General features: G+C 52.6%; 1 protein-coding gene across 1 annotated transcript in view; it reads right to left on the reverse strand.

The window, feature by feature from the left end:
• The window catches only part of Vwc2 (von Willebrand factor C domain containing 2), a gene marked incomplete at its 5' end in the record, with an annotated part of 125,738 nt that overhangs the window by 96,474 nt on the left and 10,301 nt on the right, over positions 1 to 18,963 (reverse strand). Inside the window, one exon of the mRNA XM_013520509.1 lies at positions 4,333 to 4,462. Within this exon, the coding sequence (XP_013375963.1) occupies positions 4,333 to 4,462 (130 nt within the window). The remainder of the gene's footprint in view (positions 1 to 4,332; positions 4,463 to 18,963) is intronic.

The following is an 18,963-nucleotide window of genomic DNA, read 5'->3' on the forward strand; positions in this document are numbered from 1 at the left end:
TGATCATTTATTTATATTCAAGACATTCTGGGTTTCAAACTTGCACTCCTTTGATGCCAGTGGTTCTGGCAGCCTGCGAGCGAACTGTAATTTCCCTTCTGTGGAGAAAGCGCTATTTAACGCTACAGGTCGTGACACGCTGGTCCAAGAAGAGGAGGCAGGGCTGCTAAGATCAAGAGCTAAAACCTTCATATTTCATCCCAGCGCAGTCCACCCAAGCATTTAATTTCCCATAAAACATCTATTTTTGATGTCCTCTAATCTGTGATACATCAGACAAAATCTTTTCTTACAAAAACATCATTTTTTGTGCACGGCGAGGCAGGAGTACTGAAAATTATTTATTAACTTCAATTATCATACCACATTTACTTCGATAGCAATGGTTTCCATTCTTCCAGCCTACCTCTTTGCTCAGAATGCCTTGCCCACTATGTCCTGTCAAGGTCAGAATATCCTGAAACTGGAGACAGCTTGAAGCCAAGGTCTCCCTTCTGCATGAAACAAAACCTCCTAAGCACGAGATCAGCCACATTTCAATTTACGTTTAGTTGTAGTCTCGACAGTAAGAAATTGTTAACACTTTGATACAATCAGCTCAAATCTCGTAATTCAAAACCTTCTGTAACGCAAATCTAGTTGAGAAAACCATGTTCATCCTAAGTATCTTCTCAAAAAATTTAAAGACACCCTACCACAATGACCCACACATGTCCATGCTTACAGCTGCACAATTCCAAATAGCTAACCCTTGTAAGTGTCCTCTGCATCCATCCAGGATAAACAGATAAAGACAGTGTGCTGTTCACACACAGCGGAGCACCACTGCACATACAGAAACAAAAACTAGAGTCATCTGTAGGAAAGTGGATGCACCGTGAAACTATGTCAAGTGAAATAAGTCAGATGCAGAGCTTCAATATTCCATGGTTTAAGAAACCCAAAGTACAAATAAGATCAAAATAAGAGATAGGTAATAGGAAGCAGAGAGGGAGATCTTACCCAGAGGGGAAGGATGGAGGGAAGGGGAAGAGGGAAAGGGGACACAAAAGGAATTAAGGTGTGTTATGTACACGCGCCAACTCCACACAAGGAACATCAGCATTGTGTACAGCAAACATGGACCGACAACAACAGCAAAAATAAAGTCTAACGTGCAACCAGAAAAATCACGCCTCACTTTCATCTCTCCTGCCACTGCAAGGACAGAGGTGAAGCTGAACACGTAAGTTAACCAACAATTCCTGTCTTCCAAACCCACCAGTTCAACGATAAAACTCGCTGTTTCTCGGAATAGACCTTAGTGATGCAGCTTTTGCTTTGAACCTGGCTTGGCTTACTGGAGAAAGGAAAGTGTAGCTTAAATGACCAAGATATGGAAAGCAAACATAAATTACTGGACATATTTATACATTGTAACATATCCGCATGTGACAAGAGAATTAATTTAAATTTCTTTAACTTCACACCTTTGCTGGGATACATAATAAAGGCAGAAAGAACTGCAAAAGGAACACTGATCTCTTCTCCATGGGCTTTGTGGTGCTGCAGGTGGGATAAGCAGGAGGTTTTCTGTGCGGGTCCCAGGACAGAATGACTGAACCCTCGCCTGGCCCTGCTGGGTTATGCTGTGCAGAGCTGGGCTGCCAGGGGCAACAGAGACGGGGAAAGAAAGGGGGAAGTGGACTGTGAAAAGCAGGGGACACAGGGCAGGGTGTGTCACTGCAGAATTACTGCACCTTTTCCACTGGTCTGGAAGTCTTCTAATGGAAAAGACAGATAAAAGAGGCTCTAGGATGGAATTTCTGACTTGTTGTCCATTCTGACCACCCACGCTGGGGTTCCGTGGCTCTCTGACACCAAAACCTGGCTTCTAGTCATTTACCAAGAGAGACGTGAAATGTCTCAGATACTGAAGAGGCCCCTCGTATTTCAGCCACCAGCACTGAAGCCACTTGCTACACGGATTTGGTGCAGTGTCAGGCTGGGCTGGTGTGCGTCTCCCCGTAGGGGACCTGCACCCATGTGAGTCACTCCCCGATCCGACAGAGGCCAAGCCCAGCCTAGAGACTGCTCCCTCCCTGTCTGCCCCCATCTCATTGCTTCTGACTTACAAGTTGGGACTAAAATATACATTGAATGTTTAAATTTTTTAAAAGCACTGCAGTGAAAAGCACATAAAACTTTCTCAAAGTACTTGCCTTTGATTTCAATGTATTTATCCTGTTTTTCCTCTTTATATACCTATGTTTTTTTAAAACCTCCTTATTTCCAAATAATTTTAAATTCATAGTAAAATGTCAGGAACAACACAGAGAGCTCCTGCACAGCTTTCAGCTAGATTCCCCGGCTGTTAACGTTATGCACTTGCCTCATCAGCTTTCTGTTACAGTAACAAAGTACCTGGGCTAATAAACTTAAAAAGAGAGAGGGAAGCCAGGGCCAGTGGGGTGTGCCTGTAATCTCAGCCTCTCCCATTCCATCCTTCTTGACACTTTCTGAAGCAGCCCTGGAGTTCCCTATCCTGAGTGTCCCAAAGAGATGTGATCAAAAATCTGGTGAATGCGAATGTTAATTGCCATCCATCAGAAAGGCAGGCTCGTCAAAGCATGAGTGGGTCCTCACCCCCCTTATTCACTGGATCTGGCACTGTGTGACTTCCGTCCCCCAGAGTCTAAATGACCGGGAAAGGGAAACATTCTGAATGGGCTCTGGGCAATGAGGCAGCCACAGCGGCAAAGACGCTCAGAGGAGAGGACTCCAGAGCTGCTTCCGAGAGCGGCAGCACTGATGGGGTCAGTGTGTGGAAAGTGAGGGGAGGACTCTGAGGGGACTGAAGACAAGGTGTCTGTCAGAGTAATCCATGTTTTTGACTCCAGCATTCACTACGGTTCCTATCTTCCGTCACGCACAAGCGCCATAAACGGCACGGTTTGCTTTCAACTTCACAGGAGCACCCTAACAATTTGTTTTAAAAGAACACACTGCAGGCTGCGTGTCTTTCTCCTCATCTGCTGGGCTCTTACCTCCTGGATTCTTTTTTTTTTTCCCCGGTACCAGGAATTGAACTCAAGGACCTTGCCCTTCCTGGGCAGGCACTTGTGCCACTGAGCTATATCACCTGTCCTCGTGGATTCTTTCAAATCCCCAGAGCTGCCCAGCCGTGAATCCCATTCCATAATGTTTCTCTTGGACACCGTCCACGGACGTCCAGAGGGCAGAACGCACCGGGTTTCCATGATTCCTGCCTCTGATACGGCGCTGGCCTTCACAGACTTTCCTTCAACAAAACCACCGTCTCCCCTTCCACTCACGTAGCTCAGGAGTGTCGTGGGGTGGAGTGTGGCGCCCTGCGGGACACTTCAGAGGCACCTCGGACCTGTTCTGATGACATTTCAGCAAGCTGGGACTCTGTGAACATCCTGTGTCACCGTCCACAAGAGTCCACCCGCCACTTACAGAGCCACATCACACAGCCGGCAAGCCCCAGCCCAGCCCAGCTCACAGATGAGGACCTCACCAGCGAGCCCGGGGATGCTACCATGCACAGTCCCCGCAGCGGGTGCCACACGCAGCATCCAGGAAGCCCCGCCCCTCCCTCCAGGAGGACGCTCGGATCCCCGTGGTCAGGGGTTGCAACTCCCGATTCTGTCCTCTTGCAGCTCCCCTCCACCTCCGTCTCCAATCACCTTCCTGAGCACAATGCTCAGGTCTGCTCTGGCTAAGAACGAGATCCAAGACCTCACACAGAAGGGTGACTCCCAGGACAACGCTCAGCACCCTGGGGACAGGGCATCTCCTCCTCCAGGACAGGAAGAAACTCCCCCTTGGCCAGTGAGGGTCAGGACACCCATCATCTGTCTTCCTAAAGCAGCTGTGGGTTCTGATTTCCCACCAGCTCTCCCTAGGAATAAGGGCAGAGCGTGGGGGGAGCTCTTCCTGCCTCGTTTGCTTATGAAAAATATTCAATTATGACCCAACTTTAATTCACTTAGTAATGAAAAGCAAATGATCTCAAGCAGCATGTTTGATTTGTCTTAGACAGAAACAGCTTCGCAAGAACAAACAAAGTTAAATTAAAACAAGTGACTCTCCTCGGAGGTGGAAATTGAATTTCTCCCCAAAGAAATTCCCAGCATCCATAAAACACCAGCCGACACCAGGAAGACACGGAAAGTCCTGGTATGAGCAACTCCTAACCAAACAGCAGGCACACGTGTCTGCGCGTGGGCGAGCTGGCACCTCTGTCTGGACACCCCTGTCCACCAGGAGTGGAGCCTGGAGCGTGCGGGGCACAGCGCAGCGGCTGCCACCGGCCTACATGGCACATACCGTTTTTGCAGATGGGGCAGCACTGGTCGGGCTCGTACACAGGGTCCACGCACTCCGTCTGGGGACACGCTGACACCGTGCACAGCACCTCCCCGCTGGCCTCACAGCGACACCTCTCGCAGGGGGACACCTGGAACACAAGCCCGACGGTCAGGTCAAACCTCCGCAATCCCGCTCCTACAAAACCCAGCATTTTTATCCTGAGGACTTTCGTGAAGACACTTAGTTGTCTTAGGAAGGTTAACAAAAGGACGTGGGCTGGGGGTTTCCCCAGTGGGGACACAGGGGTGTCGGACCCCTTAGTAACTGCAGCTCTCAGCCGGGCCAGGGGCTCTGCTTCCCTGTCAGCTCGCTGAGGTTCGCTCTGCTCTTGGGCCTCTATGCACCTGACTTCTGCAAGAGCTTTCTTTGGAAGAATAAACCACTCATAACCAGGTTCCCCTTATATGAGGGCACCCCTTTCCCACAGCCCTGCCAGTCACCACCCGCACTGGCATGGACCCTCCCAGGGTTCGCAGTGTGGAGAGAGGGACAGGCGTGAGGCGGAGGCCCTGACAGAGTTCCTGAAATGGCTTTTGCTAGAAGTACATGAAGCCTGCATCTTTGGAGTCTTCCTGTAATGACCAAAGGGCCCCACTAATGCTGTGAGCCCTGCTTACAGATGAGGAAACTGAGACCTGGAGGAGCCAGGCAAGCTGCCCTTGGCAGATGTTGGTGGCTTTGATGCCACCAAGGGTTCCTGACCACCACTTTCCAGGATTACTACGATTTTCCACACCAGGTTCCGATCTGTCTCTGGATTTTCCTGCATCAGCCCAAATTCTACTTTTTTGGAGCTGTTCGAATCAAGCTCAGTTCCATGTCTGGACAAGTCAAAAAGTCACAGAGACCGACGCAGTGTGCCGCGTGGATGAACTGTTGTCTGGAAAAATAGGGTGTTTTGGGATCTGGGCTGAAACAGGGGAAGGCACAAGCGGCGTATGCAGGCCCAGGGGTCAGAGGCAGAAACTGCAAGTGAACATAAAGCCAGACATGGTGGTACACGCCTGTTATTCCAGCCCTCAGGGAAGCTGAAGCAGGAAGATCGCAAGATAGAGCCCAGTCAGGACAACTTAGTGACTTAGTGAGAACCGTCTCAAAATAAAAAATAAAAATTAAAGAAGAGGACTGGGAATGTAGCTCAGCGCACAGGCTCCGGGTTCAGTCCCCAGTGGTGTAGTAAGTCGGTAAATAGAGGGTTAACCAGGGAAATGGTGGGAGGTGTTGTCGAGCTGCCCTTCCTGCTTTCCTGGGCCAGGGGAATCCCGGCTGTGTGCACCGCAGCATGCCTGGCACTCTCATGAGGTAAGCAACCCTGGCAACGCCCTGGATCCCTCTGTGTGCGCAAGGTGAACAGGGACAGGGTCTCCGCTCACGGACTGGGCATGCAGAAGCTCAATCTGGGTTTGGGCGTCTTCCTGTGGTACTCAGCTCCAGCCCACCTGCCTGTGAGCCGGGACTTAGCGGGTGTGTGTGTGTGTGTGTGTGTGTGTGTGTGTGTGTGTGTGTGGCTCCCATTTCCCTCCAGCTCCCATTTATTTCCCTGAGCAGACTTTAGCACCTCTATCTCCAGCATGTATATGCAGGGTACCCCGATGAGGACACCATCCTGGGTTTGCAAAGCAGAGCCCTCAAGGGGCCTGAGACATTGCTTACTGCCCACCAGAGGGCTCCGGGCCTGAGCCACTGTGGCCAGGCCATGTTGTCCTGGGGAGAGGGCACCCATCCCTCTCCCCAGCAGACAGCACAGAGGCAGCGAGGGCCCAGAAAGTCACTATCGTGGTGCATCCGTGGGAAGAGGCACAGCCCAGCCCGTCCCCTTGGCCTTGGCTGTGCTCCAGGGAGGGAGCAGAAAGCACCATGGGTTGGGCCTGAAGTCGACAGGAGGCAGATGTGAGTTGGCCAGGCCCCAGGGAGGGCCACCTGGCAACCATGCAGCTTCCTGTTACCGAGGCTGCAGTACCCAGGCAGGAGCCCCCAGGCAGCCTGGTACTCTGGCAAACTGGGTGGGGTCGCTGAGTCACCCTCACTGCTGGTGGGGGGCTGAAACTTCAGCTACTCATGCACAGAATGCAGCCCAAAGGCTCCCATGTGTACTGACCGGCTCTCTTTCTTCATTTCTTCTTTCCTTCCTTCCTCCCCCTCTCCCTGTCTTTCAGTTTTGTGGTGTAGGTGATTGAACCCAGGACCTTTGCACTAATCCTCACCCTCAGTTTTTTCTATTTGTTTTCTTGGTACTGGGAATCGAACTCATGACCTCACCCTTGCCAGGCAGGCGCTGTGCCGCTGAGCCACCTCCCCAGCCTTCTAATTTTTACTGTGAGACAGGACCTCACGAGGCTGCTGAGCTGCCCAGGCTGGCTGTGAACTTGTGATCCTCCTGCCTCAGCCTCCCACAGTGCTGGGATTACATGTACACATCATCACGCCTGCTTGGTTTGCTATTGTCTTAAAGGTTTTGCAACTTTATCAGAAATCTGATGGTGAGCTTTACCATCATTTAATATTTAGAAATCCTGATCGAACCATCCGGACATGTGTCCACGGCCCAAAACTCAAGAATGGATGCTTCACTGAGGGTCACCATGAGGGCCTGACCTCCAGCTCCTGGGTCTGCCCTCACAACCGCCCACTCAGGGCCCTTGTCACTCATGAATCAGGCTCAGGCTGCCCAGGTTCCCATGAAGCCAGGCTGGTGAGGGCCCCTCAGACACCAGCCTTGTGCCCTGCTGCTCTGACCTGAGCCAAGCCCCTCATGCTGTAATAGGTCCCTGGGTTTTATTTTTTGGTTTTTTTTTTTTTTTTGGTTTTTCTCCGGTACCGGGAACCGAACTCACGACCTTGCGCTTGCCAGGCAGACGCTTTGCCGCTGAGCTAAATCCCCAGCCCCGGTCCCTGGGTTTTAGAAGACAGAACTTCCGCTTCCAGTCAGAAGTCCCCAAGCCCTACCCAGAACCCAGCTCACAGAGGAGAACTGGGCCTTTCTCATGTTGATGCTTCCATGTTCTGAGAGAAGGTAGGGCAGGCCCAGTGCAGGCCCACAGGCTTGCCAGCCAGAAAGAGGGTCCCTACAGTCTCGGGAGAATGAAGGTGATTGGATCACGGGGTGTTATGCTCACAGGCGGATTCATCCAGGGCTGACTGTGCTATAAGAGACAGGGCTGGCTGAGGTGGGAACTGGGCTGTGACCCAGAAGGGTGCACTCTTGTCCCTAGCTCTTGGCCTCTCCCTGCTTCCTGGCTGCCATGACATGAACAGCTCTGCTCCACGCAGGCCCTTCAGCCATGCTGTGTCTGCCTTGGAGCCAGCGACTGGCACCATGAGCCACGGTAAACCTCTCCTCTGGTGTTCGGGTGTCAGCAGTGTCCCAGCAAAGAGAAAGTGACGGCGACAGCCTCTTTCCAGTCCTGATCTTGGGCCCAAGTCCCCTATTGGGCTGTATCCTGTCAAACACCCGGGCTGACCCTGCCCTAACAGACACAAATAGTGCCGGGTCTTTGTGCGCAAAGCTCAGTGACACCAATCCACCAACCGCAGCACACCTGGCTTTGCTCGTGTGTGCTTTGCTCATGCTGACTTGGACCCCAGGGGAGCTCACACCAGAAAAACCTTTATGTGCCATGGATCAGCTAAATCCAAACTCACTTGGCCACCAGCTGAGGACTTCTGCTCCATGAAGGCATTTCCCTGAGCCCCTACCTAGGCCTCCCATGGCCCTCACATGGGGCAGGAATGCTACCAAGTTCAAAAACAAACACAAACCTCAGTGGCTGCTGAGCCCAGCAGCCAGCCAAGGACAACACAGCCACGCTCCACGTCTCCATGTCACACAAGAAAGCTACACTGGACTCCAAGCATGGAGTCCTGCACGGAAGCTGTGGAGAGCCTGCAGCCCTTCCCACGGCTCCAGGACCAGCACAGCCTGGCGCCCACCGATCCCACACAGGCCTTAGGTCAGTGCCTTGTGGCAGCCACTACATGCCAGGAACAGTCCAAAGCTGTGCTGCAAAAAAGAATACGGCCTCTCCAATGGGAAGTGAAAATAAAGACATTCTTGGTCCATTCACTCATTCCAGTCCAAAGGCCAGAGACGAACAGCGCTTCCGCCATCTGGGGGAAAGTGAGAACAAGGAGGGTATCTGGAGGAAGACAAGGTGCACAGGTGGGATTTGGCCTAGAAGGACGGTGCTGTCCTTCCTCATCCATCCTCTGGCTTTCCTAGTCAGCACCCTGTGTAAACAACAGTCCTTTAAGTGAATCTGAGAAACATAGCCTCCAACCCAAAGTGAAATGATGAGGAGCAGACATGGCTGGGGGAGTGTTTCTTTCGATGGAACAACTGTGAGCACAACCTGGGTGGCACAGCCTAAGAGAGATGTTAACTCACTGGTGATTAAAGGAGAACTGGTCTGAATTAGTTAGACCCTTATAGCGCTCAGTCATTATATCTTATGCACACAGGCAGTGAGGATTACACAATGAGTGTTGAACCTACTTCCAAACAAGTGAGAGTGAGTCACAGAACTGACACATGAAACAATTCTTAAATGGAAAATGAGACCCATAAAGAAGGACACTGTTTAAATCCAGAGCCTTATGCACACACGAAGTGACCCCTATGGCCTAACCATCTCCTGCCTAAAGGTCTCACTACTCTGCATCCCCACACTGGGGGCCGAGCCTCCAACGAGGAACCCCACAGGGTGGTTGGGGTGGGGAAGTTGGGTTCCCACTCCTATGTGAATAGAATACAGAGAGCTTCACACTGCATCGCATGTATTTTTCACGAATGAGCTCAGGTGCTCTTAGGCATCTGCCTGGAAGAAGGCCTTGGGCCATTCCATTAACTGATTATAAGCATAACCACAAGAATCAGGTTCTGAAATGCCACAGAAAGCTGTCTGAATTTCAATGTCATTCTTGTCTATGGCTCCAATCTCTTTCCATTGTGGGAGCAAGAAGTCTTTCCAAATCCCTCTTCCTGCTATTTCCCATCCTCCCAGCAGCCCTCGCTGCCCATTCCCCAGGATACCCGCCTCCTTGGGTTGTAGTAAACTTTCCCCAAGGCCAAGTGCACATCTTCTTCATCTGTGCTGCCAGGAGAGGCTGTAGTGGGGAGGAAAAGCAAGAAATGCTTGTGCCAATGATCCAGTCACCTGTACAGTGACCACCATCACACTTCCAGTCTGCCCTGCTGGTGGAGCACCACGGACCCCCACTATTGAGGAGCACAATGGATCCTGGTGGTGGGGAGCAACTACAGGCTGAATGGAAACTGTGACTCAAACACAAACAGGAGGCATGAAAAAGCCCATAACAATTCCCCAAATACCTGTAATGCTTTCATAGATGGGATTAATTTAAACACAGAAGTATGACCTCCTAGGCTGCAGCAGAGATCTCTATCCAATAAAGCTACTTAACACAAAGCAAACTCTTCTCCCCATTTCCTTATTCCTTTTTTGGCAGAGATGTTCCATTTATTTTTCTAAACATCAAGTTCTTTGATTCCACAATGACAATCAGATTAACATAAAAACAAAGAGAAATACTGCCATCTGGTCTGTGTCCTTCCCTTTATCTGTCTTTCCCAATCCTTTTGTCCTTAAAACTATTTTAGTCCTTGGCCCCTAGAAGTGGACCAGGCACATAAGGTACAATGCTCATCTCTGAAGACCCTAGTCTCAGTATTTTGGAGAAGAGAGACAAGTGGGGCCACTTGATTTTGGACTTTCACTCTTCAACACTGTAAGCTAAGTACACCTATTTTCTTTGCACATTCTCCAACCTAGGGTATTGTTACAGTAATGTGAAACTAACACAGGGCTCTATAAATATCAACTAAGTCCAGAATGAAATGGTTTGTAAGACAAAAGCTAAGATTCACATGCACATCAGATGATGAAAACTATAAAAATTAAAACCCAAATACTTCACAGAGTGCTCCAGGGTTATATATCCACACTGAAGGAAAGAGGGAATAAAAGTAAATCTCTCCACTCAGTAGATCAAGGTTTGGATGCTTAATCCAAATCTTGGGTTCAATATATGATATAAATGCTAAAGAAGAGGCCTGACTGTAGAAATCACATAGGTAAGTGCAGGATCTGAAAGCAGAATTTAAGACTGTTTCTAATTTTGAACTTTGTGCAGCAGCCCCAGCACACTTCATTTCGTGTATTCAAATCCAGGGGTCTCCAAGGCCAGGCCAGGGGTTGGCTCTGGTCTGTGGCCTGTGAGCAAGCAGGCTGCAGAGCAGGCGGAGAGCAGAGGCAAGAAAAGGAAATCTCATCTGAGTTTGCAGCCCTCCTCATCGCTGCAGGGCTGTATCCCGGCCGAGCTCCCCTCCTGTCAGAAGATCAGAATTCTCGTAGGAGTGTACGAGAGGGGTTCAGGCTGTGCCCCTTCCAACCCTCCCCAAACTGCCTCTCTGTCCCCAGGAAAAATGTCTCCCATGAAATTGGTCACTGGTGCCAAAAGGTTGGGGACTGCTATTCTAACCTGTCAATGCTTCCTTTAAACACCTAAGAAGTTATGCTACAAAAGCAAAGATTCACACTTTCTTACTCATACAACTGCAAAACTATGTTTCAGGTCCACCTATTAAAGATGCAAGAAGTGGGCTGTACCCTGCAGCCTGGCGGTGGCATCCACCTGGGACCCACAGTAGTAATAAAGGGACAGGGCCCCTTGGTTGCATCCCTGCCCTCATCCCTGGGTCACCTGCTGCAATTCTTTCTGCAATCTCATTAAGTATCCTGTGTTCTCAAGAGATAAAGAAAGACATAATTCACTCCCTCCAAATGCTCTGGAGCATGGGAAGATGAGATGTAAATACACCAAGAGAAACTAACATAGTGGCTGAGAACGTCCCATGTTCGATGAGCCAGGTCAAGGCTATGGACTCACTGGGCAGAGAGAAAACTAGAAGGTGGCTTTGTGAAGTGGGGAGGTTGGGGCAGGTGGAGAAGGCAGCAGGCTATGTGGGTGAGGAGGTGACGGATTAAGGTGAGAGTTTGAAGAAAACTGCCTACTCCAGGCTGGCTGAATCCTACGCTAAGTAAAGGTGCAGCTGCAGGTCAGATTTAGCAGCTTGACAGGGGGGAGACCGGCTGTGCAGCCTATCTATTCAGCCACCACTGGAAACTGGAGTCCTGACTGCTGTCATCCAGATCTCAAATGTCCCCCCAGGCCCATTCTATGAGACTGGAGCCCAGGGTGGTTTTATTGTGAAATGATGGAGAAGTGGTTAGTGGGTAGTCCCCATGTTACTGGGGATTGGCCCTTGCAGGAGACCTGGGGACCTCAGTTTCCTTTCTTTCTTTTGCTTCCCGTTCATGAAGAGAGTGGTTCCCCTGTGGCACCCTCTGCCATGCTGGGCTGCCTCTCCACAACCCCAAAAGCACTAAGCCCTATCAATCATGACCTAGAACCTGCACAAGTATGAGCCAAAGTAAACCTTTGTTGTTTACACATTAGTTACCTCAGGTACTTTGTTACAGTGACTGAAAGCTAACATAATACTGATGTTTAACTCAAAGGATTATTGTGAGAGATGAAATGAATTAAGACATATAAAGTTAATACATTCTGGAGGATATTTCTGAAGCTATCACAATGGAGCTACACAGTGTGAGTATACAAAACAACAAGGAATCCTGTAAATCAATTGTGAAGTATTTTTTAAAACTGAAAAGAAAAATGAGTGAAGTCTATTACATGGCAGCTCACAAAAACCACAATCTGAATAGTCAATTAATATAAGAAAGAGTGTTTCTCCTCATTAAAAATCAGGAGAATACAAATCAGATGAGTGTTTCATATGCACTGGAGTTGCAGGAAAATGCTACCTTATGATATTGGGTTTTGGCAAGGTGCTCTTTTGTTGCTGGTGTGCAGTGACCCTGGATCACAGTGCAAGATCACAGTGGCAGCTCAGGAAAGAGCAATGCTCACGGCCTCTCTCCCCGTTTGCAGCCAAGAGGAGGCTTCAAGCAAACTCCACAGCTAGCAGCTTATGTGCAAGGTGAGGACATCAGTGTCTTCCTTCAGTGAACTCACAGGTGCCAGGACACATGTGACCTCTGAACTTGCTCAGCTGGCAACTGTCACCACTCTGAGTCACAATCCTGATGACCCTGAGTGTGCTGGTGCACAACTGTAACCCCAGCACTTTGGGAAGCTGAAGCAGGAGGACTGCAAGTTTGAGCCCACCTTGGGCAACTCGGCAGCTTAGCAAGATGCTGTTTCTAAATAAATAAATAAACAAGGCTGAAGGTATAGCTCACTGCAAGGACCACAAAAGAGGATAAAATCTTGGTACTGAAACAATGGGGAACTATGTAGGTACTATCTGTGGACACCCTAAGCCTCTTAACGGTCTGTAATAAAGTCAGGAACAACTGAGCACCAGTAAGAGGGCTCAGCACACCGTTGTGCTAATTAGTTGCAGTTGGTACAAGACAGCGGGAAACATGAATGAATGATTATCCATGACAGGAAATAAATGAATTTCAAAAACATAAAGCAGAAGGCCAGAGTATACATGACCTCGTGTGACCCGTAAAAATACCAGTCTTCAAGGCCATAGAGAGCAGTGGGTTTTGTCTACAGGCACGGACAGGCTCAGGAGAGCAAGGAAAGTCCATGCAGAGACAGACGCACCGGCCTCGCTCTGACCTCACTGCCAGTGGGCCTTCTGAGGGGGTGGGGGAAGAGGGACTTCGGTTCTGTCTGTGCTCTTACTTGACTGAACAGCAGGGTAACAAGCAAAGGGGACCACGGCACAGTGTCTGGGGAACCAGGTGGCACCTGAACATCTGTGGGTCACTTAGGCACATTCAATAAATCTTGTACACAAATTCTTTTCGAAAAATACCCATGAGGCATCAAAGGGTTTTAAATAAGTACCCAAGGTATGCAGGAAATGCCCTCAATCCCACTCCTCATCGCCCCACCCCCAGCTAGCAGCCAGAGGAGGGAGGGAGGGGCCCAGGGCGCTCCCTGTGCAGAGCTCCCACGGGGCTGGGAAAAGCTCTGCTGCACTAACTGCAGAAGACAGGGCTCAGGGTGCCCAAGATCTAGAGACCCTGCAGGCAAGAGGCAGACACCGGCTCCTAGACCTGGTCCCCCACGTGCACGTGGCCTCGGGCATGTCGCTGCCTGCCCGGGGTGAGCTGCATGGGCAGAAGCCCCACCTATCTGTCCTTAAGACCGCTTGGGGCCAAGAGGTGAAGCTGGGCAGTGATGGAGCGCTGGCCTCCTCTGACCGAGCCCACAGGAAACACAAGGTGGGACGGGGCGCGATGAGAGGACACTGGCCACCGGGATGCAGGTTCTAGTCGTCCCCCAGCAAGAACAGGCGCAGAAGGGGAGCTGCTCCAAAGCTAGGCAGTGCCGTGGCGGGCCTGTTCCTTCCCCCACTGAGCCCCAGGGTCGTCACCTACAAGGGGAAGGAGAGCAGGCCACGGTGGGGCACACCCGTCATCCCTGCACTCTGTGAGGCTGAGGCAGGAAGAGAGCTCTGCCCGGGCAACCTGGCAACTTAGGAATACCCCATCTCAGAAGAAAAAAATAACAAAGGGCTGGGGCTGTAGCTCAGCGCAAAGGCCCTGGGTTCAATCCTTGGTGCACCGCCCCCCATGCCCTGGGGGTGCCTGAAGATATCTGAGAAGCCAAGCAAGCAAGCAAGCGGTTACCATGCTTGGGGCACCTGGGTGCAGATCCCAGTGTGCACTGCAGGGTAAGAACGCACGATGTGCCGATTCTGCCCCTTGAGTGACTGTGTGACCTTCAGCAAGTTTCCTGGAACTCACGCTTCAGTCTCTTGTCTGGAACACGGTTACATTTAAGTAAATCAAGGCTCACAATGCCCTTAAGCTCTCAGCAAGCGTGAATACTATCGGTTCGGCAAGTGGAGAAAGTGCTCCAGTAATCCCCTGTGCCCGTGTGGGGCTGGTTCTGTGATCCACAGGCACCAGCACCCTCTGGTGAGGTACCCAAGTCCCAGTGTAAATGGCGTGGCATCCACATAGAACCCACGCACGCCAGCGGCCAGGCTCGAGTCTCTAGATGACTGGTAACACCAAATGCAATGTCTACGCTGTGGAAATAAATAGTGGTTTTAGCAAACGTCATTGAGCCTTTTCAGCCCACAGCAGGCTGACCCGGCGATGGGGGATCCACAGTGCAGAGGGCCGAGTGTGTGCTGGTCCCACCCAGCTGCGCTCCTTTCCCACTGGGGTCTCCTGGTCCACCCTCCCTCCTCTGCCTGAGCAAACAGGCTGACCCTGCACACCCCGGAGAGCAGGCCTGACCTAGAAATTGACTCATAGGCTACATGTCCATCTGTAAGAACTACAAGTGTGGGGCGTTCAGAGAGGAAGAGGGCGTCTCCAGTACTGCTCCGTAGAAATTTTACCCATAAGAGTCCAGGTCGGCAAGCTCGCCCACAGAGCAGAAAGAAGGAAGATGTGACAGACGGCGTCCCGGGGAAGGGGCGCCATCTTGGTGTTGGAGAGCAAGGCCTGAGGGAGGTAAGAAAAAGGAGAACGGCAAGGCAAGAGGTCAAAGGCCATGACCCCTGCTTAAGCCCACCTGGATCGTGGAGGGGGCTGTCAGAAACACCCCAGTAGGTTTGGGGAGTCTGGGAATGTAGGGCTGGTGCTCCATTGCTCTGGATGGATGGATTCTGGAGATCCCAGAGGCTCCTGGGAGGAAGCCAGCCTTCTCTGTGGTGCTGGGACTGCCAGGTGTGGGTGAAGCCAAGCGTCCTAAAAGGTCACTGCCTGTGCCCTCCCACGTGCAGAACAAGAGGGTGTGCTGGGCCCGTTTCCTGAGGGGACTGAGAACGTGAAGACCCCGGCCCCAAGATGGGTGTGGTGGGCACCCCGTCATCCCAGCATGCTGAAAGGCTGAGGCAGGAGGATCACAAGTTCAAGCCCAGCCTGGGCAACTTGGCAAGACCCTGTCTCAAAAAAAGAAAAAATTAAAGGGCTGGAGATATAGCTCAGTGGGATAGTTCTGGCTTCCACTGCTGGTAACAAAAACAAACAAACAAACACCCAATGCCAGGGGCTGTAAAGAGGTCCACATTCACTCCAGTGAGCTCAGGCTGGGACCACGCCCCTAGGCAAACACCGGACCTGTGGCATCAGCACAGCGGAGCGGTTGAGGGGGCACAGTGCCCCTCCCCGGGCCAGGGTGGGACAGAGCTCTGCTCAGCTGGATGAATAAAGGGGCAGCCGAGAGATGCTTTCTGAGTGGACAACACCTCAGTTGTCCAAGAATCACCCAAATGCAAAGCCGGGGTTCCCAAAGTGCACGAGAAAGCCCGCGGGGACAGGGGCGGCGTTCCAACCATCTGCAGGTGGGGGAGCCAGGAGACCGCAGGGCTTCGCTGTAGCACAGCTTCCTCACCTGGACTCGAGTGTTCGTTCCAACCTCAGTAGGGGACGAATCCAGGGAGTCCGGACGGAGACCCCAGTGGGTCGGGGCTGGAACTCAGAAGCGGCCTCCCCACTTGGCCCTGAGGACAGGCAACTCCCAGAGCCGCTGTCTTGGGTCTCATCACCGAGGGGATAAAGTGTCCTTTTCGGCTGCTCCATCCCACATCCTGGGTGCGGCTCACACTCGGGGAAGGACCTGAGACCAAAGCCACTGAGGCCCCTTCTAGGTGCACAAGGACATCGCTGCGTCAACCTCTGATAACCCGGGGCCGTGGGCCTCCCTGCGCCTGCCTTTCCCGCTGTGCTCAGGGGGTGACAGCACGCGCAGGATGAGGACTCGGGCCCCTCTCTGCACCAGTGGCTGAGACCAATGCTTGACTAATAAGCAGTCAGAGCCCAGTGTGATTCCGCAGGCCCGTAACCCCAGCACTCTGGGAGGCTGAGGCAGGAGGACTGCGCGTTCAACCCCACCCTGGGCAAGGTAGTGACTTAGGGAGGTCTTGTCTCAAAATAAAAACATGAAAAGGCCTGAGGATGCTGCTCAGAGGAAAAACATGGGGTTCAGTATATAATATTAAAAACAATGCAGTCCCATCACAAGTGCGCCCTGCCTTGTGCGGGGGTTTCCCATACCCCGGGGGTTTTCTGTACCTCAGCTGCTCAATTGCTGACTGAGGGGAAACATGCAGGCCTCCACCTTTCCCTCCAAGATCTGTGCGACCAGGGCTCCTCTGGTCCTGCCCCAGCTTTCTTCCTGAATGCCCCAGCCACACGGTCACCAAGAGACCACCACCCAGTGTCCCCAAGCCTCCCAGGACTGGCAGGTGGCCCTACTGTCCGATGTCTTTTCATCCGCCAGGGCCGGCACAGACGTGCACACATGTGCACATGTACACATGGACACTCACACACACGCACACACAACGGAAGGCAGTGACTCTGAATGCAGCTGCAGCTGACCCCAGCCGCTCTGACAACCCCGCACAAGTGGCAACACAAAGTCCGTGGCAGCGAGGAAAGAGTGATTTTGTCCTCCTCCTCCTTCTGTGTCTCTGGGTCGTAGCACGATCCCTCAGAGAAAGGGTCTGCACACAAAGCGCCTTAGCTAAGAACTGTCTCCACAAGCTGTCAGCTGGTCAGGAGGAAAGCAACTCCTGGACCACACCGGACTCCACGTGGCGCAGCCAGCAAGCTCCCTCCGCTGTAGCCCAGGCAACCCATCCGGCCTCCACCACCAACTCCCGCAGGTGAGCGCGCAGCAGGCGGAGCTGCTGGCCGGGTGCGAGGGGGAAATGTGGGCGGAATTTACAGGGAGCATTTATTCAGTGGCAAAGAGCTGCACAGCAGCCAGGCACGGCGGTGCACACCTGTCATCCCTGCATTCTGGGTGGCTGAGGCAGGAGGACTGCAAGTTTGAGCCCAGCCTGGATAACTGAGGGATTTAGTGAGACCCTGTCTCAAAATAAAAAGTAAAGAGCTGGAACGTAGCTCAGTATGAAGACCCTGGGCTCAATCCTCAGTACACAATTGATCCATCAGTAAATAATAAGTCAAAGTTTTTTCTAAAGCTGAATAGTTCAGGAGCAAAAGGCAGAGCCCCTTCTTGTCTCTGACGCCCAGACCCGGTGACCGGCCTGAGTCCAGGGGTGCACGACCGACAAGGGTCCTGCCCCCGCCCGCGCCTCCTCCTCCTCGGGGACACAGGTGCGGCTGCTGCTCCTCCGGTCTGAGTGTGACTGGGACACAGGAGCGCAGACGCAGGACGCCGCCAGGCACGGGGCCAGGGACGGACGGGCTCTGGCCTGCTCACTGGTGCCAGGACGCCCAGCCTGCGTGCGACAACTTGAGTACATAATTTTCCCACTCAGAAGCTGAACTAAACAGAGGGCGGCGGTGTCAGCCAGGTCTGACAACGGTGTGGGGGCAAAGGCGCCCCTAACTTGGTTGGAAGTTGAACGCCAGTATTTCTTATAGCCGCTGCAAGACCCCAACTCTTTTGTTGTAGAATTAGAGAGAAGCGTGAGAGCCACATAATCCTGAGGAGGATGAAGCAGAGCATTTAGTCTTCACCTAATTTACACATGAGTAACACGGAGCACGGCTGAAGCTTTGCAAAGACGGGCGTGGCAGGGGACCGTTCTCCTGGGGGCCAGGAAGTCCATCTCCTCCAGGAATGAGCTGAGCAGAACACGGAGCTCCCGAGCTCAGTGTGGGAACAGGCGTGGGGGCACTGAGGCACACCTGGGGGCGCGGCCATGCGCTGAACAGTACATGTACGTCTTACACGCATGCACACGCATGTGCACAGGCACAGCCCCTTGGCCACTCCTCACCGCAGAGGGCAGTGCAGTGGCACCCTAAGCCAGAGGCAGTGATGGTGACCAAAGGGTGGCATCCCTCCGCCTGTGCCCAGAGCCACACCCCCGCTGCACGTGGCTCCAGCACGGCCCTTGGGACGGCAGTGTGCACACTGCAGCATCAGCCTTGTCCTTATCCCCACGTCCCTGCCCCTGCCCCGCCAGGGGCCCCACGGCCACGGCCAGCCTTGTCCCAGGGCCCACAGGGGCCAGCAGGACAGCGCAGCAGCGTCCTCAGGGATCGAGCCCGTGTGTGAGTCTGCGCTGGCTCACGCAGCAGGGCAGCTCCGCATCAGACGCGAGGCTGCCACAGCGCCTGGACCCGACCATGACGGCACACCCACGCCCCTCGCTGTGACCCGGGAGCAAGGCGGCTCATCTCCTGGGCCCCAGAGCTCTGCACAGGAGGCGGGTCACCCTGGGGCGTGTGGCAACTTCAGAACGCCCTGTGTCCCTCAGCCCCTCCCCCTGCCTCCCCGCATGTCCAGGGCAAGGGGCAGCCTTGCCACAGTTCCTTTTCCACCGACCCGCCTGGCGTCCCTGCTGGTGTGAAAAGCCGAGGCATAGCACATGCACGCACAGGGCCACCTGCCACGCACCAGCTGCTCTGCCCGGGGAGGTACTTATCATTATCAACCGAGCAAGAGCATTACCAGGAGGGGCAGTGTAGCTCCTGACACCTGCAATCTCAGCACTCCGGGAAGCTGAGGCAGGAGGATCTCAAGTTGGAGCCCAGCCTGAACAACATAGCAACTTACAGAGGCCCTGTCTTAAATTATAAAAATGAA

The sequence above is a fragment of the Chinchilla lanigera genome, unplaced genomic scaffold, assembly GCF_000276665.1.
Source record: "Chinchilla lanigera isolate Chin_1 unplaced genomic scaffold, ChiLan1.0 scaffold00055, whole genome shotgun sequence".
Taxonomy (NCBI): domain Eukaryota; kingdom Metazoa; phylum Chordata; class Mammalia; order Rodentia; family Chinchillidae; genus Chinchilla; species Chinchilla lanigera.